This window comes from Medicago sativa, chromosome 6 (genome assembly GCF_051527215.1).
Source record: "Medicago sativa cultivar Bolivia chromosome 6, Bolivia_mono, whole genome shotgun sequence".
NCBI classification, from domain to species: domain Eukaryota; kingdom Viridiplantae; phylum Streptophyta; class Magnoliopsida; order Fabales; family Fabaceae; genus Medicago; species Medicago sativa.
The window spans coordinates 55,356,366-55,384,193 of record NC_140754.1 but is presented as its reverse complement, the minus strand read 5'-3'; the positions used below and the strand labels follow the sequence as shown (position 1 = coordinate 55,384,193).

Sequence of the window (27,828 nt, the reverse complement as noted above, 5' to 3'; positions counted from 1 at the left end):
ATCTTTTACCATCAAAGCAGACATATGCAACGACTTCCTACTCAAAGCATCGGCAACAACATTGGCCTTTCCAGGATAATAGCTCAACTGGAAATCAAAATCCTTAAGATACTCCAACCATCTCCACTGCCTCATATTCAACTCCTTCTGGTCAAACAAATACTTCAAACTTTTATGATCACTGAACACTTCAAACTTAGAACCATACAGATAATGCCTCCAAATCTTCAACACATACACAACGGCCGCTAATTCCAAATCATGAGTCGGATAATTCTTCTCATGCACTTTCAACTGCCTCGAAGTATAAGCCACAACCTGACGATTCTGCATAAGTACACCACCAAGACCCATCTTAGAAGCATCACAATACACAACAAACGATTCCTTCGGATTCGGCAAAATCAACACTGGAGCCGAAGTCAACCTCTTCTTCAACTCTTGGAAACTCTTCTCACACTTAGCATCCCAAACATATGCTTGTCCTTTCCGAGTCAACTGCGTCAATGTCAACGCTAACTTAGAGAATCCCTCAATGAACCTCCGATAATAACCTACCAATCCAAGAAAGCTCCTCACTTCAAAAACAGACTTAGGTGATTCCCATTGCAACACTGCATCAACCTTCGACGGATCCACGACAATACCTCCTTTAGAAATCACATGACCAAGGAAACTCACTTCCCGCAACCAAAACTCACACTTGGACAACTTAGCAAACAACTTCTTCTCCTTCAAAACTCCCAACACAATCCTCAAATGCTCGGCATGCTCTTCTTCAGACTTCGAATACACCAAAATATCATCGATAAACACCACCACAAAACGATCCAGAAAAGGATGAAATATTCTATTCATATACTCCATGAAAACACCTGGCGCATTAGACACTCCAAATGGCATCACAGAATACTCATAGTGTCCATACCTCGTTCTGAACGCAGTTTTGGATATATCTTCCGCCTTTACTCTAATCTGATGATATCCTGATCTCAAGTCAATCTTGCTAAACACTTCTGCTCCAACCAACTGATCCATCAAATCATCAATCCTCGGAAGCGGATACCGATTCTTAATCGTCACTTTATTCAACTGCCGATAATCCACACATAACCTCATGCTTCCATCCTTCTTCTTAACCAACAACACTGGAGCATCCCACGGAGAAACACTCGGTCTGATAAACTGCTTCTCGAGCAACTCTTCCAACTGCTTTTTCAATTCACCCAACTCTGATACAGACATCCGATACGGCGCAATCGAAATAGGACTCGTTCCAGGTACCAAATCAATTGCAAACTCAACTTCCCTCTCCGGCGGTAACTCGGTAATGTCGTCCGTAAAAACTTCTGGAAACTCTTGCACTACCAGCAAATTACCAACTCCTTTCTCACTACTCTCCTTCAAGGAAGTAAACATCATGAACACACAAGTTTCACCATCCAAGGACTTTTCACTTGCTCCGCGGTCAATAACCTTCTACCTTCCTCAACTACCGGCTTAGAAAACGTTACACACTTGGTCAAACAATTAATGTTAACACCAAAAGTCAATATCCAATCCATACCAAAAATTACGTCCATATGCTTCAACGGAAGACACACAAGATCCAACTCAAAATCAACCGGAACCTTAACACAAACCACAACCAACTGAGCCTTTGCAGCCAAAGATACCTTCCCTTTCCAGACCCAACGAACCTGAAGCAACCTGCTACTCCCCCACTACGCTCAAACCCACCTAACAGAACGGAACAACACAACAAGTACCGACAGTACTCCCGTACATGTCGCATACAACAGGAAATTCAATGGGTTTTGGTCTGGACAAGACCAACCAGGCTCTGATACCAACTTGTAACACCCTACTTCTAATAAGCGGTAAAACGCGCGAATATACAAACATATTCTAGAAATAGATGCTACGTCTTCAATCAACCACAAAACATACATGTATAAATTGTCAAGTCTCATAAGCATACCAGCGGAACAACTAAGCATCCTGCACGCCGTCTACCCATCCATACAGAGAGGTAGGCGGTCCACCCAGACCACTGAGGGTTAGCATTACATCATCACAATCCATATGAAAAATAGCATTCACGGGTTCATACATATCACATATACATAATCATCCCTCCTAGAACACTAGCATCATGTGATTATTATCCCCCATCACTTACATTTCAAGCTATCACATTATTAACATGGCATAACAAGTATATCCAATCTCTAAACAAATCATAAGTTCATCAATTATCAATCAATGAAGGATTACTCACCTTATTCTTCACTTAGCATACTTAACTCAACAAGTACAATTCATCATTTCAAAGTCATAAGCAAGTAATCATCATCATCAAGGAAATCACCACATCATATGCATATACATATACAACTCTCACTCCATCATTATTATCAAAGAATTTATCATCAAATATATTCACCAAGTGTATAAGCACAAACGAGTAAGACATGCAATTAGAGCATGATTCAATTACTCACAATCATCAATAAAATCCACCAATGTACATATACACCAATCCACATAATCACAACATTCACCAAATTTCACCATTACACAAATTTACCAAGTCACATATTCAATTATGACACAACTCATCAATTAATCAAATGCATGCAATGTTCTAGACTCTTCTAGATGCATGTGTTACCAAACTCCTCCGAGGTCGTCACCTTATGATGCAACAAAAACATCATTATCAACGGCTATAATCAACGGCAATATGGATACAAGTATCCGGTCAACGGCAATATGGATATAACATCCGAAACGACATATGATGCATGAACATATGACTCAATCCACAATGCATATGTTCACAACAATTCAACGGCTATAATCAACGGCTATGATCAACGGCTATATCTATATACACGCATTCATCACCAATCACATCAAAACTAGCATGTATAAACTCACCACCAACAATCAACATTTAACATGTTTAACAAACAACATAACATAAACATGTTCATCACCATTCAATTAGTATATATGCATCGACAACAATTCACCACCACTTGACAAATATACAATCACCAACAACATCCACAATTCAATCAACATATAGTTGTCACACATACACATCATCAATCATCTCCACATAAATCAACATATAGTTGCCACATTTCCACATAATTCCTTACAATCCAAATAAAGGAACAATTATAACATATGATCACAAACATCATATTCATCACTCAACAACCATTCATACATCATCTCATAATCATATTAATCTATTCATAAAGGGTTCATAAGCAATTGGCTCTCAAAAATCATTTTATACCAAGTTCGTCTCCAAAACTAACAACATTGAAAACAATTGAGAATTTAAGTCAAAACCAAGTAAACTAGCTCAATTGCCTATGTCATGTATCCTCACAAGTCACACATATGTGCAGTAGAGGTTACATAAGCATTTCATCGGTCAAATATGATGAATTCATAAAAATCACAAAGTTCGTCTCACCGAAACACTTTTCAAGAAATTTTCCATTTTCTAAGCAAAACAAGTAAAATCCCTTACCTCATAGTTTAAATACTACTAAACACCTAAATTGAACTCATAAAACATAAGTTTCAAAGATTGAAAACATTCCACAAGGTTTGGGTCGACTTAGAACTAGTTATGCGGGATTTTTCGTAAAACTTCACCAAGATCACCTTGGAGTATTTTCATCATAACTCAAAAACCAAAAATCATTTTCAAGTCAAGCCAAAGCCTCTGGAAAGCTAACAAAATTATCTACAACTTTTATGTTTACACCGAAAACCAATTCAAAACAGAAACATGCGAAAAAGACACAAGAACGCGAAACAGAGAGTTCTGTCCTGTGCAACTCGCAACTGCGAGTGATTTACTTGCAACTGCGAGTTATGACAGTCCAGTCTCGGGAAAAACCTCATTTTCACCCCAAAACTCCAATTTTGACTCCCCAAAGCTTAAATTTGATCCCAAAGTTTGTTTAAACATTTCTAAACATGAAAAGACACTCAATTCCATATAAAATTTGCCCCAAAACATCCTTTTGACAAAAATCATCATTTGACCCATTTTCATCAAACTTCAAACAAAACAACACAAAGTCATATCAAACTCTCCAATTATGATTACCCAATGTTTTAATCATCAACAACAGCATCTCTCAACAACAACAGCAACTAAACATCATGAATTCATCAACAATTCAGCACAACCACACTTCAAATCATCATTTTTGGATAAAAATGCAAAGTACACATATAACCACCACTTAAGCATGTAATTTCATCACTAACAACTCAATTAACATTCAAATTACATACTCAAACATTGCATCAAAACATGAACACGAATTTGAAAGCAATTAGGTTCAATTCAACAATTTCACAAAAATGGGTAAAGAGAAAATGATGTGAATTATGGTTGAAATCTAACCCTCTTACCTCTAGCACCAAGATTTTCTAACCCAAGCTTCAATTTAGCTCCTAGATGATGAATCCCCTCTTTGCCTTCTAACCCTTGTTGTTCTTCTCTCTAGCCTCTATCTCTTCTTTTCTCAAATGAAATGTTTGTTTTCAAAACTTGCATTCCATGTTTTTTAAATACACTTAATGTCATGCATTTTAGTTGGTATTTGTTTTCGTATGTGATGTTCTTCTAAATCTTTTGATTCATGATCTAATATCTTGGTATGCTTTATGTTTGCATCATCTTTAGTATAATCTCATGCATTTTTTAATTCTTGCAATTTATTTAAAATTCCATGATCTTAGTGTGTATTTTAGGCATTGATGTAATTTATTTTTGAGCTTTCTATTTCTTGCTTTAGAATGCCCCTTGGATGGTATGTAATAGCTTAGTAATTGCACACACCGACACTTGCACCGACACCATATCACTTTATTTATCGCTTTACGCTTGCTTTTTTTTTTCGCATCGTTACGCTAGCTTTACCGTTAGTTTAGAAAAACTTTTTTTTTTATCTCAAAAATCAAATAAGCAAAAGAGTCAAATATTTTCTTAATAAACCTTGGATCCAAATCCAAGTTGTTTTCCTTTTTATTTTCTTAATCAAATTCCTAATGAATCTTAATCGAACTTAGACTAAATTTCTCAATTAAAAATTGAACCAACTTCACACCATTTTATTCTTCTATACCTTGAGGTCTCGCAACCCTTCTCAAAACCATTTTCAAAAATAATTAAAATCAACCTAACCCACAAAAAAATCTTTTTAAGAGAGAAGTACGGCGGTTTTGATCCCTTTTTAGGGTACGTAGGCAGAGGGTTTATTCCTTCCAAATCGATCAAATAAAAATAACAAAAACTCCTACTTCTTCTCCCTCCATTCTTTCACCTAGACTTTAAGCAAGAAATTTTCAAATAAAAATAATGTAGCACAAGATAAAGTTAGAAAGAGGTTCCCACGGAGTACCGTGGACGATGCGGGTGCCTAACACCTTCCCCAATCGTAACCAACCCCCGGATCCAAAAAGGGTTTTAAATTCATCTTTTCCCTTCCCACGAATAAAGATCGAAAAGTCCAAACGATTGAAGGTTCAAAACTAATTAATGGATTGACACCCGAAAATCATGGTCTACAAAAATGGCGACTTCACTGGGGATCCTGCGCAGGTTAAATCCACCTTTCTTTCTTTATTTTTGTGCTTTATCATTTGTATATACTTTGTAAATATGTTTACGTGAGTGGTGAGGTAAGCTCTATACCCAGGCTTGAGTGAAACATAAGATAGGAGTGGTAGACTCATAGTGCCATACCGAGAGTATTCTCGTGTCTTGACACACGTGAGATAACCACGCTTAGCGGAGGAGCTTAAAGTAATATATGTCGGCGGGTGTTGTCACGCTTAGACTCTATTGCTTTTAAGTTTCCTTTGAACGCTAACGACCTTTAGTAACCCTTAACCCATCATGGCCTTTTTAGGACGTGGCCTAACCGGGTGTTTTCTCGGTATTAGTCGACTTGCAATGCTACACTCGAACTAGACTTTCCTACGAACGTTATTGGACCGGGTGTTGTAACGGTATCCAATAAAGTTCTGTGGCGGTTGTAATTCGGGAACCTTGGTAGAACCCTTGTTGCTTGTGCAAATGGAAACCATAGTCCTTACCAAATGGCGTTGTTGTCCCTAAACTCCAACTTTGTGGAACTTAAACCTCATCATGTATTCTATGTATTCTAGCATAACCATGCATACATGCATTCATCCATAAACCTTATTTTTTCATCCATTAAAAAATATTGAAGTATTTAGCCAAGCTTTTTGTAAACATCAAAGGAATGGACCTTGTAAGAATGAACACCAAGCAATACAATTTCAAAAAAATCTTAACTAAGCTTTTGCTTTCGTTAAAGAACTTTGTCCTTGGTTTCGTTCTTACCGTTTGAAATGGAAACCCATTGCAATATCTTTACAATTTTCAAATGAAACCATGTTCCTCTACAATGCTTACAAATTAGCTTCGATAAGTCCTTCAAAAAAAAATTTGTATATTTTTGCATAAGCATTTCATGCATCATTTAGCATTCATAGTTTCTAGTCTGTGTCTCATACTTCGTTTCTGTCTACAAAAGGTCAATCTGTCAGTCTACTTGCATCTACAACACTCAGGCAAATCAGAATGGATCATCTTGAACAAGAGAACCACAAGCTTCATGAAGAGGTGACAACCCTCCGGGCCGAAAATGAGATTTTGAGGAACTTAGTATCTTTGATTACGGTTGCACAGAGTCAGCCATTGTCTCTTCCTATCGGCAACACTCAAGCTCAGACAGTTGTTTCCACTACCCCGATTTCAACAGTGTTTGCTAGTACTCCTCAACATGCTATGCTGGAAGGTTATCTTTGGAGTACACCTTTAAGTTCGGGTGAAGTATTCTGTCCTAGTGTCTCTAAAGTTCAAACTCCTTTTGTGCAACAGACAAAGCCTATCCTTCAATCGGGCTCTTCGCTCCCACAAGCTGCTATGACCTACTCAGCTCCTTTGATTCATACTACTCAGCAGGGCCCTGGGCCGATCTATCACTCAGAAAATGTGGTTGCATACGACCGGATAGCTGAACTGGAAGAAAAGTTTGACAGAATACAGTTGGAATTGAAAGCTCTCTGTGGGAAAGAACTGTTTGGAAAAAATGCTTATGATCTTTGCTTGGTTCCCAATGTCGTGATACCACCCAAATTTAAGGTCCCCGATTTTGAGAAGTACAAAGGGAACACTTGCCCTGAGCTTCATTTGATAATGTTGATAAACCACTTAATTGTGTATTTTATATTAACTTTTTGGGTATAGTTTATTCCAATTTGTGTTATTATTAGTTAGTTACTTATCTATTTTTTCTTTATTTTATATAGATAAGAAAGTAGAAAAAAATATTAAAAAGAATAGAATTTTTATAAGATTTCAATCCATGTACATGTATCTATATGTCTATGTGCACTTATATGTCTAAAACTCTATATACAATACCAACGTGCACATCACATGGGCATAATTTTCACCCTAAGATAAGTCATTCATGAAGGCTCAAGGAAAATGAAGAGTTATGCCTTTTAGTCATACATGAGTAACAAGGCGGTCAAAAAAAGTAGAGAGAGTTATTTATTTTGCTTTTTACCAAACAAGTGGCTCTACACACAATCATGATTATGAAGAAAAATCAAAACAAAACAAGTTGGCCCACATGAAATTAACACTGCTGGAACAAAAAGTGTAAGGGGCGGCATCAAATTGAAAAGAAGACAAAAGGAATTTTGCATCTACCATCAAGTTGATACACTAATACATGAGATAAAAAGAAGAAAAATGGCCTTTACTTTTGACGGCAAGGAGAAAACAAGTGGGAGGCAAGACCATTGTAAATTGATGAAAGGCTGAGGCGGTGAAGGATTTGCTTACTGACAAAGGAATTTTTGAGGCGGTGAAATTGGAATTCTACAGGCTATATATAGAACACTCACTTCACTTATTACATATACTTCACATACTTCAATATACAATACACGCTACAGAGAGAGCAGAATTAATTCAAGAGCTTGGGGATAGAAATTGAAGATTCAAATCTTGGAGCAAGAATTTTCCTTCCTTTTAGGGTTATTTCTTACTCTTAATTTCATGAATTCTATCTCTATTTTAGTATTGTTTTTGATTATGGATAGCTAAATTAGTCTCTAGGGTCTTAGGTGAATCTTGTATGTTGAGATACCTTGTCATGTTATAGTTTATTAATTATAATTTCTATTTTTATTCCAATTAAATTGTTCTATTGATTTTATCACATGATTAGGAATGATCAAACCTTTGTATGTTAACAATCAGTTAATTGATCAGCGATCGTGCTGCAATTAATTGGTAGACCTATAGAACAATCGAGACTAGAATTATTGCATGATCAAACCTTAATTTTAGTCTTCCAATCATTCAACCTTTTTGTTCTTTATGCTTTTCTTGAGTTTCAACTCTTTGAATGACCAAACAAAGTGTTAACTTGGAGAAAGAATATTAATCACGAATGACCAAACGGATTAATAGTTTTAGTAAAAGGATTGGTGATTGAATAAAAATAGGAATTTAATTAGAACTAGACATAAAGGAATCAAAGCATGCAAGTGAAACCGTGACCCTAGACCGCTCTCTATTTGATTTACATCTTCACACTTTTATCATTCTTCGCCATTGCTTTTTACTAAGTTACCAAAACACTCTACTACTTGTTCGTCTAAATAATAAATTAATCTTAATTAGTTTGGTAATTGTTAATTAATCCCTGTGGATACGATAATCTTTTATACTACTTCTGCGATAGAGTACACTTGCTCTAAGTGTGTTTTTAGCGCAACAAGTTTTTGGCGCCGTTGCCGGGGATTTAATTTAGCAATATTGAACGAAAAAGATTTTTATTACTTTAGACTTTTATTTTTGTTTTTCTTGTTTTGTCTTATTTTGCTTAATTTAGTTTTTAATTTTTCAAGTGTTATTGTTACTTGTGCATGCTCACCCGCTCCCAGGAGCCTATTTTGATTTTTGATCCAGAAGTTGAAAGAACGGCTCGCAGAAACAAAGCAAAGAAGAGAGCGATGGCAGAAAATCCGAGAAAAACACTTCGGGACTACTTCACTCCCTCAACGAATATCACTGCCAGCATAGTCAACCCGCCTATGCAAGCCACAAATTTTGAGCTCAAACCCGGTTTAATTCAAATGGTTCAGAATTCCACTATGTTCAGAGGTGCACCAACTGAAGATCCAAATGCCCACTTGAAGAACTTTATAAGAGTGGCAGACTCCATAAAGTGCAATGGTGTCACGCCTGAAGCCATTCGAATGCGGTTGTTTCCATGGTCATTGGCCGACAAAGCAACTACATGGCTGGACTCTTTGCCTAATGAGTCAATCACTACATGGGACCAATTGACACAAAAGTTTTTAAACAAATACTTCCCTCCAGGAAAAGCTGCCAAGATTCGAGCAGAAATCACCAACTTTTCTCAATTTGAAGAAGAATCCTTACACGAAGCTTGGGAAAGACTTCAAGACAAGCTTCGAAGTTGCCCTCACCATGGATTTGAGAAGTGGCAGATACTTGAAATTTTGTACAATGGACTGTCATCTCAGAATAGGGGAGTTATTGATTCAGCTTGCGGAGGCTCTATGCTAAATAAAGAGCCAGAAGAAGTGTACAACCTAGTTGCAGAGATAACTGCTGACAGTGCTCAGTGGGCTACAAATGATAGACACTTAAAGAAGCCAGCTGGAATGTACAAGGTGAATGCTGAAACCAACTTTGAAATAAAATTAGATGCCATTTCAAAACAGATTGAAACATTGATGAAGGCACAAGCTCAACCTTCTCTCGTGGTCCCTTCAACTGATGAAAGACTCCAAACCATTGAAGAATTTATAAAAGCACAAGGTCGATCATCTCCCTTGACTGAAGAGGCTAATTATATTCACAATTCCAATCGGAACCAGAATGATCCTTATTCAAACACATACAACCAGGGTTGGAGAAATCACCCGAATTTATCTTGGGGAGGACAACACAAAGGACAAAGCTCTAATTTCTACAGGCCACCACATGTGCAAATGCATGAGGAGAAAAAAACGGAAACCAGCGATATATTGGCCAAGTTTATGGAGCAAACAAATGAAAAATTTGGAACCTTGGAGGGCCATATCTCAAGCATTCTTAACTTGTTATCTCAAAGGCCTCAAGGCTCACTACCTACTCAAACAGAGCCTAATCCAAAGGAGAAGAATGAGCATTGCAAGGTTGTCACTCTTAGAAGCGGCAAAGAGCTAAATCAGGAAAACAATCAAAATGTGCAGGTGCCCGAGCAAAAGAAAGAAGTTCCTACTGAAGGGAGCACTTCCACAAATCACAACAAGGGAAAGGAGAAAGTAGATGAGCATGTAGAGGTAAGTGTTCCTTTTCCTAATAGACTTAAAAATGAGCATAACGATAAGCAATTTTCTAGATTTCTTGAAATGTTTAGAAAATTGCATATCAACATTCCTTTTGCGGAAGCTATAGCTCAAATGCCTAAATATGCTAAATTTTTAAAAGATATAATTTCCAACAAAAAGAAGTTAGAAGGCTTTGAGACAATTAAACTTAATGAGGAATGTTCTTCCATAGTTTTGAAAAAGTTACCACCTAAGCTTAAGGATCCTGGTAGTTTTACTATCCCATGTACAATTGGTAACTCTTATTTTGAAAAGGCATTATGTGATTTAGGAGCAAGTATAAATTTAATGCCTTTATCTGTTTTTAGAAAACTTGGTTTACAAGAACCACAACCTACTAACATATCTTTGCAGCTAGCTGATAGATCCATTGCCCACCCACGTGGGATGGTAGAAGATGTTTTAGTTAAGGTTGATAAGTTTATTTTCCCTGCTGATTTTATTGTTTTAGATATGGAAGAGGATAAGGAAGTTCCAATTCTTTTGGGACGCCCTTTCTTAGCTACAGGTAAAAGCGTAATTGATGTCCATCAAGGGAAATTGACTTTAAAATTAGGAGACGAGGAAGTTGTCTTTCAAGTTTTTAATTCAATGAAAAATCCTTCTTCATTCGCTTCATGTAATATGATTCAAACCATTGATGTTAATGATATGATTACTTCTGATGTTTTTGATGATTTTAGGATTCAAGATCCTCTTGAAAAAATACTAACCTTGCAGGGACTCGGCATGATAGAGGGTGGTGAGGAAGAAGAGTTCTTAATGTTTTTGCAGGCTCACCACTCCCAAAAGAATTGGAGTAACCATAGATTTGAGGAACTGGAATGGGGAAACACTCCAAAGCCTAAACAATCAATCGAAGAGGCTCCTGAGCTTGATTTAAAGCCTCTTCCAGCAAATATGAAATATGCTTTCTTGAACCCTCCTTCCTCTTTACCTGTGATTATTTCTGCAGATTTGACAGATACTATGGAGGAACAACTTTTGAGGGTATTAAGGGACAACAAAGAGGCTTTTGGATGGTCAATCCATGATATAAAAGGCATCAATCCCTCAATTTGCACCCATCGAATCTATATGGAGGATGATTACCAGCCTCGAGCACTACCACAACGCCGCCTCAATCCCAACATGAAAGAGGTTGTCAAAAATGAGGTAATAAAGCTTCTTGATGCAGGTATCATCTATCCTATCTCTGATAGTAAATGGGTAAGTCCGGTACAATGTGTTCCTAAAAAGGGAGGTACTACTGTGATGCAGAATGATAAAAATGAATTAATTGCTGTTAGAAAAACTATTGGGTGGCGTATGTGCATCGACTTTAGAAAATTAAATGATGCCACCCGAAAAGATCATTTTCCTCTCCCCTTTATTGATCAAATGCTTGAGAGAGTGGCAGGGCATGAATATTATTGTTGTTTAGATGGTTATTCCGGTTATTTGCAAATACCAGTGGCTTCACAAGATCAAGAAAAAACCACTTTTACTTGCCCATATGGTACTTTTGCATATAAAAGAATGCCTTTTGGTTTATGTAATGCTCCTGCCACTTTCCAAAGATGCATGATGGCTATTTTCTCAGATATGATTGAAAAATGCATCGAAATATTTATGGATGACTTTACTGTATTTGGATCCTCTTACGAATCTTGTTTGCACAACCTAGCCTTAGTTTTACAGAGATGTAGGGACACTAATTTAGTTCTTAATTGGGAGAAGTGTCAGTTTATGGTGCAAGATTGCATTATTTTGGGACACAAAGTGTCAAATAAAGGCATTGAGGTAGATCCTGCAAAGGTGGAGGTAATATCTAAATTGCCCCCTCCAAATTCTATTAAAGGGGTACGTAGTTTCCTAGGCCATGTTGGTTTCTATAGGAGGTTCGTTAAGGATTTTTCTAAAATTTCAAAACCTATGACCAACCTTTTAATGAAAGAATCTTCTTTTGATTTTTCTGACAATTGTTTGAAAGCTTTTAATTGTTTAAAGGAAAAATTAATTAGTGCCCCTGTTGTCGTGGCCCCTGATTGGTCACTCCCCTTTGAAATCATGTGCGATGCTAGCGACACCGCTGTAGGGGCAGTTTTGGGGCAAAGAAAGAATAAGGTATTTCACACTATTTATTATGCTAGTCGCACTCTTGATGATGCTCAAAGAAATTACACTACCACAGAAAAGGAGTTGCTAGCTGTAGTCTTTGCGTTTGATAAGTTTCGTCATTACCTCATTCTTTCTAAAGTTATTGTTTTCACTGACCACGCTGCTATTAGATATTTGATTGGAAAACAGGATGCAAAGCCCAGACTTATTAGGTGGATCTTGTTGCTACAAGAGTTCGACTTGGAGATTAAAGACAAGAAAGGCTCAGAGAACTTAGTAGCTGACCACCTCTCAAGGCTCGACCATAGTGTGATGCAACCGTCAAATGATGGTGAGATCAAGGAGACATTCCCTGATGAGAGGCTTTTAGCTATTTCCAATTATCCTTGGTTTGCAGATATTGTTAACTACTTGGTCGGTAAGGCAGTTCCCCCTCATTTTTCTTATCAGCAAAAGAAAAAATTAGTTTCTGATTCTAGGAAATACTTGTGGGATGACCCTTACCTTTTTAAAGTGTGTGGAGACCAGGTAATTAGGCGTTGTGTTCCTATGGATGAGGTAAATTCTATCCTTCAGCATTGTCATTCTAAAGAGGTAGGTGGCCATTTTGGGCCGAATAGGACTGCATATAAAGTTTTGCAATGTGGTTTTTATTGGCCTACTATTTTTAAAGATGCTCATGAGTTTGTTAAAGCATGTGATAACTGCCAGAGAAGTGGTAATATTTCTAGGCGTCATGAAATGCCATTGAATAATATTCTTGTTTGTGAGATATTTGATGTTTGGGGTATTGATTTTATGGGCCCTTTTCCTAAATCATTTTCAAATCAATACATTCTTGTTGCTGTGGATTATGTATCTAAATGGGTGGAAGCTGCAGCCTTACCCACTAATGATGCTCGAGTTGTAGTGAAATTTTTGAAGAAAAATATTTTTACTCGATTCGGTACTCCCCGAGCTATCATTAGTGACGGTGGCACACATTTTTGCAATAAACAATTTGAATCTCTCTTAAGCAAATATGGTGTCACCCATAAGGTCTCAACTCCCTATCATCCACAAACTAGTGGACAAGTTGAAATTTCAAATAGAGAATTGAAAAGGATTTTAGAGAAGACTGTTAGTGCATCTAGGAAAGATTGGTCTTTGAAATTGGATGATGCTTTATGGGCCTATAGGACCGCTTTTAAAACTCCTATTGGGATGTCTCCCTACCGCCTTATCTTTGGTAAAGCATGTCATTTACCAGTTGAATTAGAGCATAAAGCATTGTGGGCTTTAAAATTTTTAAACTTTGATGCTCAGCTTACTGGTGAAAATAGATTAATGCAGTTAGATGAATTGGATGAGTTCCGCCTTGGAGCTTATGAAAATGCAAAGTTATACAAAGAGCGCACTAAAAAGTGGCATGATAAGCGTATCCAGCAGCGTGAATTCCATATCGGTGAAAAAGTCTTAATCTATAATTCACGTTTGCGTCTTTTTCCAGGAAAATTACGCTCAAGGTGGTTTGGGCCATACATTGTTGTTCAAGTTTTTCCTTTTGGTGCACTTGAAGTTGCTAAAGATGATGGAACCACTTTCAAAGTTAACGGGCAGCGTGCAAAACATTATGAGGAGGGGTTGCTCCAAGCGAGCTGTGTCACTCACCTCATTGATTGATCTGTCTTAAGGAACTGTCAGGCTCGCGACATTAAACAAGCGCTTCGCAGGAGGCAACCTGTGTATGCTCTCTCAGGGAAGTTCCTTTTACCCTTGAACACTTATTTTATTTTTTGGTCTGTTTATCAATTTTGCATTGTGGACCATGCTTTGTGCTAGTGTGGGGGAGAGATTACATTTTGTTACTTAACCTCTGTTAGTTAGTCCTGTTGATGACATTCTTCTAGCTTGTTTTGTTTGAATTATGCTATATTGAAAAGTAAATACTAGTTCTTTAAAGAACCCTTAAGAAAAAAAAAAGGTTTTGATTGGATGAATGAATGATGAAAATCATCAAATGTCCGAGGTTTTTGGTTGAATCAGCAAAAAAAAAAAAAAAAAATGCATGGTGATGATAGAACTTTTTGATGATTGCAAGAGTCAAAGTACATGTTTATAGCCCTTCTAGTATGTTTACATGAATTTGAAACTTGTACTTTGTACAAAAACCATTTCATTCATTGCTCCTCTATAGCTTGTTTAACTTTGAATCATTTAGAACCAACCAAGATGTGAGGCAGCTTTCAATTTTTGTTTTTACTATATGCATGGAGACCGGCAAGTTGTGTTTTAACTTGGTCACTTTATGTTGAATCCTGCAGTTTGTTTGAATGTTTGAAAGCATAGACATGATCAAGGCAATTTTTTTCAATTTTGAGCACAAATACTTGACCATATATAGCCTACCCTGTGAGAAAGTGAGTATTTGATAACCCCTTTGAGCCTAAATGACAGAATTTGCAACAATTCTGAACTGTTAAATTCACTAGGCAGGCCTATTTAGCCTAATGAATCTGCCAAACTTTCTCAAATCCAGTTCAGTCTTGAATCAATGCAAATTCTATATTTTCTTTTGAATTATAAAACCATGAACCTTCATTGTTTATTCAAATATTGTCCCTTGTCTTAGGATAGGTGAGCATTTGTTTGAGAAATTTGGTTTTGTTCAAGTTGGGGAGATTGGGTAAGATTTATAATTTATTGATAAGTCAAATAAGTTGGTGATTTTCAAAGCTATCTTGACAACAAAAAAAAAAAAAAGTGAAAAAAAAAATGAATAAAAAAAAAAAAAAAAAAAAACATAATAAGTTGTCAAGAATGGTTTCTCAATGTTTTCATATCACCATAGTGTTATAAAGGGCAACTGTAAAGTGGTTCATATAGTAAGGAATGCTCTCCTATTCTAAGGCCTTTTTGAAACATTTCCCAGATAAATGACCATTTCTTGTAACCCAGCCTCATTACAACCCTTAAAGACCTTAGTGATCTATGCTTGATGCTTTCAAATGAATATGCTTGGATGTATGCCTAACTTGATCAGGATGTTAGCACATTGTCGGATGTGAGTCCCACTTCACATATGAGCGTAAATTTCACTTTTTACTTGTGAGGATTGTGTGTTAGGTGTGATTCAAACTTAACTTTGCTATTGACTTGGAATGAATGAAATGATATTTGCATTTAGGATTTTTTTCACATTCATGTTTTGATCCTAGGATAGTTGTAAATGTGAGCCTTGCACAATGCAATCTAAATTGAGTCATGCATGATCAAACTTTTCAATCCAATTGTTTGATTTACTAAAAACCTTGTGAGTATTCCTTTTCGCATTCATGCTAAACTTGGGTAAACCTTTTGACACCTCATGTGTATTTTATGATATTATTTGTAATTTTGGGTCTCTTACAAAGTTTGTCACTATTTTGCATTTGAAAAGTTATCTTTTGAGCTAGTATATTTGCTTGAGGACAAGCAAAGGTTAAGTGTGGGGGAGTTGATAAACCACTTAATTGTGTATTTTATATTAACTTTTTGGGTATAGTTTATTCCAATTTGTGTTATTATTAGTTAGTTACTTATCTATTTTTTCTTTATTTTATATAGATAAGAAAGTAGAAAAAAATATTAAAAAGAATAGAATTTTTATAAGATTTCAATCCATGTACATGTATCTATATGTCTATGTGCACTTATATGTCTAAAACTCTATATACAATACCAACGTGCACATCACATGGGCATAATTTTCACCCTAAGATAAGTCATTCATGAAGGCTCAAGGAAAATGAAGAGTTATGCCTTTTAGTCATACATGAGTAACAAGGCGGTCAAAAAAAGTAGAGAGAGTTATTTATTTTGCTTTTTACCAAACAAGTGGCTCTACACACAATCATGATTATGAAGAAAAATCAAAACAAAACAAGTTGGCCCACATGAAATTAACACTGCTGGAACAAAAAGTGTAAGGGGCGGCATCAAATTGAAAAGAAGACAAAAGGAATTTTGCATCTACCATCAAGTTGATACACTAATACATGAGATAAAAAGAAGAAAAATGGCCTTTACTTTTGACGGCAAGGAGAAAACAAGTGGGAGGCAAGACCATTGTAAATTGATGAAAGGCTGAGGCGGTGAAGGATTTGCTTACTGACAAAGGAATTTTTGAGGCGGTGAAATTGGAATTCTACAGGCTATATATAGAACACTCACTTCACTTATTACATATACTTCACATACTTCAATATACAATACACGCTACAGAGAGAGCAGAATTAATTCAAGAGCTTGGGGATAGAAATTGAAGATTCAAATCTTGGAGCAAGAATTTTCCTTCCTTTTAGGGTTATTTCTTACTCTTAATTTCATGAATTCTATCTCTATTTTAGTATTGTTTTTGATTATGGATAGCTAAATTAGTCTCTAGGGTCTTAGGTGAATCTTGTATGTTGAGATACCTTGTCATGTTATAGTTTATTAATTATAATTTCTATTTTTATTCCAATTAAATTGTTCTATTGATTTTATCACATGATTAGGAATGATCAAACCTTTGTATGTTAACAATCAGTTAATTGATCAGCGATCGTACTGCAATTAATTGGTAGACCTATAGAACAATCGAGACTAGAATTATTGCATGATCAAACCTTAATTTTAGTCTTCCAATCATTCAACCTTTTTGTTCTTTATGCTTTTCTTGAGTTTCAACTCTTTGAATGACCAAACAAAGTGTTAACTTGGAGAAAGAATATTAATCACGAATGACCAAACGGATTAATAGTTTTAGTAAAAGGATTGGTGATTGAATAAAAATAGGAATTTAATTAGAACTAGACATAAAGGAATCAAAGCATGCAAGTGAAACCGTGACCCTAGACCGCTCTCTATTTGATTTACATCTTCACACTTTTATCATTCTTCGCCATTGCTTTTTACTAAGTTACCAAAACACTCTACTACTTGTTCGTCTAAATAATAAATTAATCTTAATTAGTTTGGTAATTGTTAATTAATCCCTGTGGATACGATAATCTTTTATACTACTTCTGCGATAGAGTACACTTGCTCTAAGTGTGTTTTTAGCGCAACAAATGTACGTGAGAAAGATGTCTGCTCAAGTAGGTAATGATGAGCTCCTTATCCACTGTTTCCAAGATAGTTTGACTGGTGCTGCATTGATATGGTACATGGGTCTGAGCAAGGATGATATCAAAACTTTCAGTGATTTGTGTGAGGCTTTTGTCCAGCGATATAACTACAACTTGCACTTGGCCCCAAACAGAAAGGAACTGCAGGCCATGACTCAGAATGATAATGAATCCTTCAAATCTTATGCCCAACGTTGGAGAGATTTTGCTGAACAAGTCCGTCCACGTCTAGAAGAGAAAGAGTTGACCGAGATTTTCCTGGAAACTCTGGATCCGTTCTATTTTGAGCATATGCTTGCAAGTGCATCTGGCGATTTCGCGGATATGATGACCGCGGGCATGCATATTGAAGATTGGGTTCGAAAAGGACATTTGATCAAAGAAGTTGTTCCCACTAATGGTTCAGAAGAGGAAAACCAGGAAATGAGTGTGACAGAAAGTCAGCCTCAACAACAGTATCTGGCTTATCATCCTGTGGCCGCTGTTATGCCTGTCATAAATGCTCTGTAAAGTTCGGGTTATCAACCCCAATTTCAGCAATATTAACAACAGCCTCGACAACGGACTTCAAGGAAGCAGATCGATCCCATTCCCATGAAGTATGCATAGTTGCTTCCAAATTTGCTTGAAAGGAATTTGGTCTATACCAAGGCACCTCTGCCAATGCCAGCAAAATTGTCAGTCTGGTACAGGCCCGACCTCTTTTGTGCTTTCCATCAAGGGGCACCAGGTCATGATATTGAGCACTGTTGTGCATTGCAGAAGATAGTTCAGAAGTTGATCCAGAAAAATCTCATACCTTTTGAAAAGTTTTGAATTTGAAGGTGCAAGTTAATCCGTTATCGGATCGTGGAACCTGATGTTGGTACATGGAATGTTTAGCTGCATTTGGGTCTTTGTTGATGTTTATTTCTACAACTCATCTGTTTAATTAATATGTTTGTTTATTGCTTTATGTTTTTCAAAAAAAATCCTTTCGTCCCACCCGAGACGGAAGTGAACTTATTTAGGGCTTTTTGCTTTATGTATTTTCATCATCAATTAAAAGGTCGCTTTGATCCCGACTTTGTTTTTATTTTGTGCTTTTTCTGGAAAGATGGTAATGCAAAAAACCAAAAATTATTTTCTTTTAATCATTTCCACAAATCTGCATAATCATAATGTTTATATCAATAATCAAATCATGCATTAATAAACCCGTTGAACACTTAAGCCCTATACTCTCTCTCAACTTTGAGTTCCTTGTATCCGAGTTTGAAAAGGTGGATGAGGAAGAAGTTTCCAATGAGATTTCTCGCCTACTGAGGCATTTTGACCGTCAAAGATGCAAATACAAATATCAAGAAAGATTGTCCAGAAAATGACAGTCAATTACAAAGACTGGCACGAGATGCTACCATCTGCCTTGCAGAGATATTGTATTTCAAGTGCACATTTTAACAGGGGCAACCCCCCCACCATCCCTCAGTATACAATTTAAAGGCAGTGTCTCACATGGAGGTCAAAGTTCTGTCAACGGAAGTTCCAATGAAAGCTAAGCTTGATTGAATTTAAAAGTGTTATTGCTTTGTGCCATGGACAGTTATATCAAGTATTCGACAAAGAAAGCTCGTCCCCATGAATGTCAAGAAAGTGACCTTGTGCTTCAAAGTTATATGATTACAGGGGCAATGAATGCCTAATTACAAAAGAATGGTGATAAATTTGTACGTCCTGGGAATACCGATGCAGTCAAGAAATACTTTGTAAAAAAAAAAAAGCTCGATAAGTCGCAAACATTAAAAGGCGGCTTAGGCAAAAAAGAGCGTCTTGATGGACTGAAAACCCGAAAGGCCGGTCCATGGAAAAGTTAGAGACATGAAAAAATGATGATAAAAAATGAATGTTTATCCTGATAGGTTGAAACCCGTAAGGGCGACCTATGCAAAAGTTAAGGATTGTGACAAAGTAACTGCATCTGGTCGGACATGACTCACTTGGGGCATTTCAGCCGTCAAATGACTTTTGACTTATGACAAGGTAACTGCATCAAATCAGATATGATTCATCTGGGACATTTTCAACTGTCAAAAGACCTTCAACATGAAGCATATGCAAATCAAAGACTTGGAACAGTGGAATTCCAAGTTGTTAGAGAGCATAGCGGTTATGGTGTTCAATGTACCTTTCCCATATAATTACCATTTTCCAAGCTTTTTAAAATTTGTGGAGCCATGCCTTTGGCAGGTCACCACTCCTTTACATCTAATTTGAGCCTGTGCCCATTTATTTGAATTTCTCAGTTATTTTGTTTGCATAATTTTCTTCTATTTTTGATGTGAATACTCAAAGCAAAAAAATTATTAAAACTTTTTTAATTGTCTTTTGAAAAGCATAAACAACAAGTACATCTTCTTTGAACTTATGAGTAGTAGAAACATACATCAACATTCATCTCATGGGCAGTTAAACTCTGCAAGGTAAGCATAAACAAAAATAGTGAGATGACCTCTATCAAAAAAAAAAGGAAAAAGAAAAAGAATACAAAAAAAAAGGCTCGCTAAGTCGAAAACCCGAAAGGGCGGCTTAGGCAAAAATGAGTGTCCCGATGGATTGAAAACCCGAAAGGGCGATCCAGGCAAAAATTAGGGGCATACAAAAAAGAATATATTCCCGGTGGATTGAAAACCCGAAAGGGCGGTCCAGGCAAAAATCAGGGATAAAAAAAACGTATACAAAAAAGTAGTATACAAAAAAAAAATGATGAGAAATGAAAAATAAAGACAGAGGCATCACAATTCAAGTGGGTCAAATGGAAAGAATGCACTTGGTGTTGGGTTACAAATGGCGACTTCTGGCAGACTCTGATTGATGGGTTTTATCCCAAGAAATGGCGAATTTAGCATGTGGTTCGATGAATGGCGACTTCCGCCTATGGTTTGATTGATGGCGACTTCTGCTAGACTTTGATTGATGGGTTTTATCCCGAGAAACGGTGACTTTAGCATGTGGTTCGATGAATGGCGACTTCCGCCTATGGTTTGATTGATGGCGACTTCTGCCAGACTTTGAATGATAGGTTTTATCCTGAGAGATGGCGACTTTTACCGGTGGTTTGATTAGTGGCGTCTGTTGCCCGTGGTTTGATTAATGACATTTTTGCTGCTGGTGGATAGATTGGTGGCGTCTTTCGCCAGTGATTTGATGAATGGCGACTTCTGCCTATGGTTTGATGAATAATGACTTCTGCTTGTGGTTTTTAGGTCGTATTCCCATTAGTAATTGATTATTGGGCCGTGTTCCCATTAGTAGGTTGGTACTCCTTCGAGTGGTTTGATTAATGGGTTGTTTCTCCCTTCAGTGGTATCATTAATGAGTTGTTACCCCTTCAGTGGTATGATTATTGGGTTGTTACCTCTTCATTTGGTTTGATTAATGGCTTGTTATCCATTCAGATGGTGTGATTACGGGGCATTCTCCCTTCAATGGTTTGATTAATGGTTTGTTTCTCCCTTCAAGTGGTTTGATTACGGGGCATTCTCCTTTCAGTAATTGGTTATTGGGCGCTTCCCCCTTTCAGTAGTTGATCAGGCGGGCATTACCCTATCAGTTGGTTCGAATGTGGGCGTTTCCCTATCAGTTTGGTTTGAATATGGGCTTTACCCCATCATTTTGGTTTGAATATGGGCTTTACCCCGTTAGTTTGGTTTGAATATGGGTTTTACCCCATCAATGGTTTGAATATGGGCTTTACCCCATCAGTTTGGTTTGAATGTGGGCTTTACCCCATTAATTTGGTTTGAATATGGGCTTCACCCCATCAGTTTGGTTTGAATATGAGTCTTGACCCCATCGGTTGGTTTGAATGCGGGCTTTACCCCATCGGTGGTTTGAAGGGCTTTACCCCTGACAATGTTTTGATTCATCTCAAGTGATGTTATCCCCAATGGAGGTTACCGAGTGTTTGTAATGTGATGTCGGGCCACCTACTTTGACCTGCCCAAACTTTTCTCAACAGTCTTACCATTATACTGTCATATGAATCTCATACATATTCATTCATTCATGCATACATAGCATGCATACAAATATCATTCATGCATGGTTGCATTATTATCTAGTGTCTTCTTTCAAATGTATCCTAAAAATGTCATCCCCAATGTGTCTGATTCAATTTCAAGTGGCAGGTCCCCTTATACTATTATTGTACCAATGCTTTTCAGATTCCCTGTATTTTGTTTAAGCTATATTTGTACTGGTAGCTGTTGAGTTTTACCCTGTTGGTCGTTACTCCTGTGAAGGTAACTGACGGTATTTTCTTTCTGTATGTGGTCGTTACCTAATTCACGGTAATTGACGGTATTTCCTTTCATGTTTGTCTTTACCCAATTCACGGTAATAGACAGGTCGTTTACCTAATTCACGGTAATTGACTAATTTCTTTCTTGCATATTTGTCTTTACCTAATTCACGGTAACAGACATGTCTTTTACCTAATTCACGGTAATTGACTAATTTCGTTCTTGCATTGTCTTTACCTAATTCACGGTAACAAGCAGGTCTTTTACCTAATTCACGGTAATTGACTAATTTCTTTCTTGCATTGTCTTTACCTAATTCACGGTAACAGACAAGTCTTTTACCTAATTCACGGTAATTGACTAATTTCTTTCTTGCATTGTCTTTACCTAATTCACGGTAACAGACAGGTCTTTTACCTAATTCATGGTAATTGACTAATTTCTTTCTTGCATTGTCTTTACCTAATTCACGGTAACAGACAGGTCTTTTACCTAATTCATGGTAATTGACTAATTTCTTTCTTGCATATTTGTCTTTACCTGATTCACGGTAACAGACAGGTCTTTTACCTAATTCATGGTAATTGACTAATTTCTTTCTTGCATTGTCTTTACCTAATTCACGGCAATAGACAGGTCTTTTACCTAATTCACGGTAATTGACTAATTTCTTTCTTGCATTGTCTTTACCTAATTCACGGTAACAGACAGGTCTTTACCTAATTCACGATAATTGACTGATTTCTTTCTTGCTCTGTTTTTCTTTACCAATTCTAAAGGTAACAGACATATGTCTTTTCTCCTTGTAATGTCGTCTTTACCAATTCTAAAGGTAACAGACATGTGTTTATCCTTCTTATGATGTTGTCTTTACCAATTCTAAAGGTAATAGACATGTGTTTATCCTTCTTGTGATGTCGTCTTTACCAATTCTAAAGGTAATAGACATGTGTTTATCATTCTTGTGGTGTCGTTTTTACCAATTCTAAAGGTAACAGACATAGGTCTTTTCTCCTTGTAATGTCGTCTTTACCAATTCTAAAGGTAACAGACATGTGTTTATCTTTCTTGTGATGTCATCTTTACCAATTTAAAGGTAATAGACAGTCTTTCCTCCCCAGTGATACTTATCAGTTTGTTCCCCAGTCAATTTATCTTCGTCGTCTTTGCATTCATACTTGCATCACAAAGCATTCATATCATTATATTCATCAGCATTGCATCCTTAGCATTTCAACTGGTCAAAATTGGTGTACTTAATATTTAAGTCTCTTCGACCCGTTGATTTAAAAATTTCATCTTTTAAATCCCCATGACGAAGAAACTTAAATAGGGGCATCTGGCATACCCCAATTTTTGACCACTTTTCTTTGTTTTTAATTTTTTATTCGTATTTTGAACGCCGAACAATTTCGTCGTCTCAGACGGAATTTCGGCAGAAAGGTATATTAAAATACCTCATTTGGTTCCGAAGGGACAATTTTAATTTTTGTTAATTCATTTACTTCATCTTTATTATTATTATTTTTAATTCTTCATTATTTTTAATTTCCTTTTTTTGCTTCATATTTTATATTATTTTATCTTTATTTCCCTTAAGTCACGCTTTTTATTTTTTAACAATGAAGTTTCTTTTGTTTTTTAAGTTCTTTTTTATAGTCCTTTAGTCCAAGTGTGGTTCACTTTTTTTTATTCAGCCCAGCTGCAAAGGTACTCTTTGGCCCAATCAAACAGGGACACATCATCAAAAATACCTGCAAACCCTATTTTTGTCACTATAAATAGAAGGCATTTATTGCACTAGTCTGCCAATTACTGTACAGACTCTGACACCGCCGCAGCTAGTAACCTAGAAACCCTAATTTCCATCTTTTTTCCTCTTTCCAGAATCAAACATCCAAAAAATAACAAAAAAAAATATCATGAACATTCATGAACAAATTTTCCAGAAACGATGAACAGCTAATGAACTCGTTGAATTAAATTCCATAAACCAATCATTTCCTTCACATGTTATCTCGATTCAAGTTCATATTACCACAACAATATCAACCGTTACAGATTATAACACTGATTCAACCATAATCAAACTCAGTAACAACAACGTTGAAGCAACAACCTGTTTACACTGTGAACCAAACTCGTGAATCCGTCATCGTTCAAATCCTCACCACTGACCAGAACTAAAACGTGAAGAAACAAAAGGAAAGTGAAGGAATCGTCCAGATCGAGAAGAATTTGTCCAGATCGGAATTTAACGCGTCCAGATCGAGTCTTGTGTGAAGTTCTCCGCTCTAATCCGTCGTTTTCTCCGACCTTAGCTCAGGTATTCATTTCCCCTTCAAACCATATACATGTATGTGCTTCGTTTTGTCATGTTTGTACTCTGTTTGCTTAACTTTGTAACCTAAATCGATCCAAAACCGCTCTGTTTTATGATTGTTTGTGTGTTGAATCGCTTCTGTTTAGAAAGATGAGGGAGTGTAGGAGGAGGACAAGGTCGATTTGAAGTGATTTTTGTGGTGTCTGCATTTTTGATTCATTTGTTCTTGTTTGAATGTTATCTGCTGTGTGTTTGTTTATGATTGTGTGTTTGATTGTTTTGAGAAGAAGAGAATTGAAGGAAGGTACCATGTTTGAGAGAAGAAAAGTTTTGAGCAGCTGATTTTAGAATTAGGTTTTGTTTATGTGATGTCTGAGTACTCATTTCATTTTATACCCCTCCCTAATCCTCTGTGTGCGCGTCTAGCAGCTTATGGTGCGCCTCCCTTGTAAGCCGTTGGATCCTTGATCTAACGGCTGTTGTTAATTCCTCTTTTGAGTTGTGTAAGCGCCTGTTCACTCTGGTTTATGGTGCATCGTTGTTTCTAACCGTCAGATCGTAGATCTGACGGTCCCTGTGCTGCTTGTTCTAAAACCTTGTGATGTTTGGTTTGTGTGGCTGTGATGAATTTACTGTTATTTAATTTAGACCCTCTGATTCATCAGACGGTCTAAATTAATCCAGGCTGAGCCAAGTTTCTTTATTTTCATTTTAATCCTTTCTTTATGACTTATCTACATTTTAGTCCTTCTTTTAAAAATTTAATCCTATGTTTTTAAACTCAAAAATTTCACTATGTGTCATGCATTTTTTTAAATACTTTAATCCTTATAACATGCATCTTGTGGTTAATTTTGCTTTAATGTTTGTTTTCAAATCTTGCATTCCATGTTTTTTAAATACACTTAATGTCATGCATTGTAGTTGGTATTTGTTTTCGTATGTGATGTTCTTTTAAATCTTTTGATTCATGATCTAATATCCTGGTATGCTTTATTTTTGCATCATCTTTAGTATAATCTCATGCATTTTTTAATTCTTGCAATTTATTTAAAATTCCATGATCTTAGTGTGTATTTTAGGCATTGATGTAATTTATTTTTGAGCTTTCTATTTCTTGCTTTAGAATGCCCCTAGGATGGTATGTAATAGCTTAGTAATTGCACACACCGACACTTGCACCGACACCATATCACTTTATTTATCGCTTTACGCTTGCTTTATTTTTTTCGCATCGTTACGCTAGCTTTACCGTTAATTTAGAAAAACTTTATTTTTTATCTCAAAAATCAAATAAGCAAAAGAGTCAAATATTTTCTTAATAAACCTTTTGGATCCAAATCCAAGTTGTTTTCCTTTTTATTTTCTTAATCAAATTCCTAATGAATCTTAATCGAACTTAGACTAAATTTCTCAATTAAAAATTGAACCAACTTCACACCATTTTATTCTTCTATACCTTGAGGTCTCGCAACCCTTCTCAAAACCATTTTCAAAAATAATTAAAATCAACCTAACCCACAAAAAAATCTTTTTAAGAGAGAACTACGGCGGTTTTGATCCCTCTTTAGGGTACGTAGGCAGAGGGTTTATTCCTTCCAAATCGATCAAATAAAAATAACAAAAACTCCTACTTCTTCTCCCTCCATTCTTTAACCGAGACTTTAAGCAAGAAATTTTCAAATAAAAATAATGTAGCACAAGATAAAGTTAGAAAGAGGTTCCCACGGAGTACCGTGGACGATGCGGGTGCCTAACACCTTCCCCAATCGTAACCAACCCCCGGATCCAAAAAGGGTTTTAAATTCATCTTTTCCCTTCCCACGAATAAAGATCGAAAAGTCCAAACGATTGAAGGTTCAACCAATTAATGGATTGACACCCGAAAATCATGGTCTACATAGGATCAATAAATCCTTTAGGTTGCTCAACATAGACTTCCTCATTCAAGTACCCATTCAGAAAGGCACTCTTAACATCCATCTGAAACAGCTTAAATTTGAGAATACAAGATACACCTAGCAGTAATCTTATAGACTCCAGTCTAGCAACAGGAGCAAATGTCTCATCCCAGACCTTCTATCTGGGTGTAGCCTTGAGCTACTAGTCTTGCCTTGTTTCTGGTCACAATCCCACGTTCATCAGACTTGTTCTTAAAGATCCACTTGGTGCCTATCACATTCACATCTTCAGGTCTTGGAACTAAGTCCCACACTTTACTTCTTTTGAACTGATTCAGTTCCTCTTGCATTGCTTCAATCCAGAACTCATCTGTCAGAGCTTCTTTAACATTTTTAGGCTCAATCTTGGACACAAAGCAAGAGTTGGCAATGACCCCAACTGATCTTCTGGTAGTGATCCCTTCATCAGGATTTCCAATAACAAGGTCTAGTGGATGATTCTTCTGTACTCTTGTTGAAGGACCCTTCTTAGTGGACATATGATCTGCCTCATTATCTTCATGTTCATCTTTCTCTGGTTCAGATTCAATCACCTGGGTAGGTGCATTAGTTTCCTGAGTAGGTGTTGGAACATCATCATCATCATCTGGAACCTTTTCTTTAGGCACATCATCAATCACTACATTGATAGATTCCATCACAGATTCAGTTTTGGTGTTGTAGACCCTGTAGGCTCTGCTGTTAGTAGAATAGCCCAGAAAGATTCCTTCATCACTCTTAGGATCCATCTTCCTTTTGTAATCTCTATCAGACAAAATATAGCACTTGCTACTAAACACATGGAAATATTTAACAGTAGGTTTTCTTCCTTTCCAAAGCTCATAGAGTGTTGTAGTCGTACTAGTTCTCAAAGTCACCCTGTTGTGAATGTGGCAAGTTGTGTTCATGGCTTCAGCCCAGAAACGATATGGTAAGTGTTTAGCATGAAGCATGACTCTAGCAGATTCTTGAAGAGTCCTATTCTTCCTTTCCACCACACCATTTTGCTGAGGAGTTATAGGTGATGAAAATTCATGTTTAATTCCCTCTTCAGTACAGTATTCACTAAACCTAGTGCTTTCAAATTCAGTTCCATGATCACTCCTGATTATAACAATACCACACCCCTTTTCTCTTTGTAATTGTGTACACAACTCTTTAAACACATCAAAGGTATCTGATTTTTCTCTAATAAAGTTTACCCAATTGAATCTAGAAAAATCATCAACAACTACAAGAACATACCTCTTTCCACCAATGCTTTCAACTTGCATAGGTCCCATCAAATCCATGTGCAGAAGTTCAAGAACTTGAGAGGTTGTTTGATGTTCCAACCTTGGATGAGATATCCTCGTTTGTTTTCCAATCTGACATTCACCACATATGATGCCTTCAACAATCTTCAGATCTGGTAAGCCTCTGATAGCTTCAGATGACATGGCCTTCCTCATCCCCTTCAGATGCAAATGTCCCAACCTTTGATGCCACGGTTTGATCTCTTCCTCTTTGCTCAAGAGACATGTTGAGATGAATGATTCTTCATGAGATACCCACAAATAACA

General features: G+C 36.7%; 2 protein-coding genes and 1 non-coding gene across 4 annotated transcripts; 2 read left to right on the top strand and 1 right to left on the bottom strand.

Moving 5' to 3' along the window:
- Nucleotides 1-6,652: 6,652 nt before the first annotated feature.
- LOC146915763 (uncharacterized) lies at nt 6,653-7,321 on the top strand. The gene has a single exon (XM_085721428.1). The coding sequence runs from the start codon at nt 6,653-6,655 to the stop codon at nt 7,319-7,321; it is 669 nt and encodes a 222-aa protein (XP_085577554.1).
- On the top strand, nt 7,279-17,082 carry LOC146915761 (uncharacterized). 2 transcript variants are annotated; one of them, XM_085718095.1, is made up of 2 exons: nt 7,279-13,012; nt 14,084-17,082. In XM_085718095.1, the coding sequence occupies exons 1-2, from the start codon at nt 9,019-9,021 to the stop codon at nt 14,254-14,256; spliced, it is 4,167 nt and encodes a 1,388-aa protein (XP_085574221.1). In that variant the 5' UTR covers nt 7,279-9,018; the 3' UTR covers nt 14,257-17,082. The 2 variants fall into 2 exon arrangements, with proteins under 2 accessions (XP_085574221.1, XP_085574220.1); XM_085718094.1 differs by having other exon boundaries at nt 7,279-17,082.
- On the bottom strand, nt 9,487-9,593 carry LOC146915762 (small nucleolar RNA R71). The gene has a single exon (XR_015017202.1). It is a non-coding gene; the product is annotated as a small nucleolar RNA R71 (small nucleolar RNA).
- Nucleotides 17,083-27,828: the final 10,746 nt, after the last annotated feature.

Excerpts from the sequence above, each read along its gene's own strand:
- LOC146915763 (XM_085721428.1), top strand. The coding sequence starts at position 6,653 with ATGGATCATCTTGAACAAGAGAACCACAAGCTTCATGAAGAGGTGACA.
- LOC146915761 (XM_085718094.1), top strand. The coding sequence starts at position 9,019 with ATGCTCACCCGCTCCCAGGAGCCTATTTTGATTTTTGATCCAGAAGTT.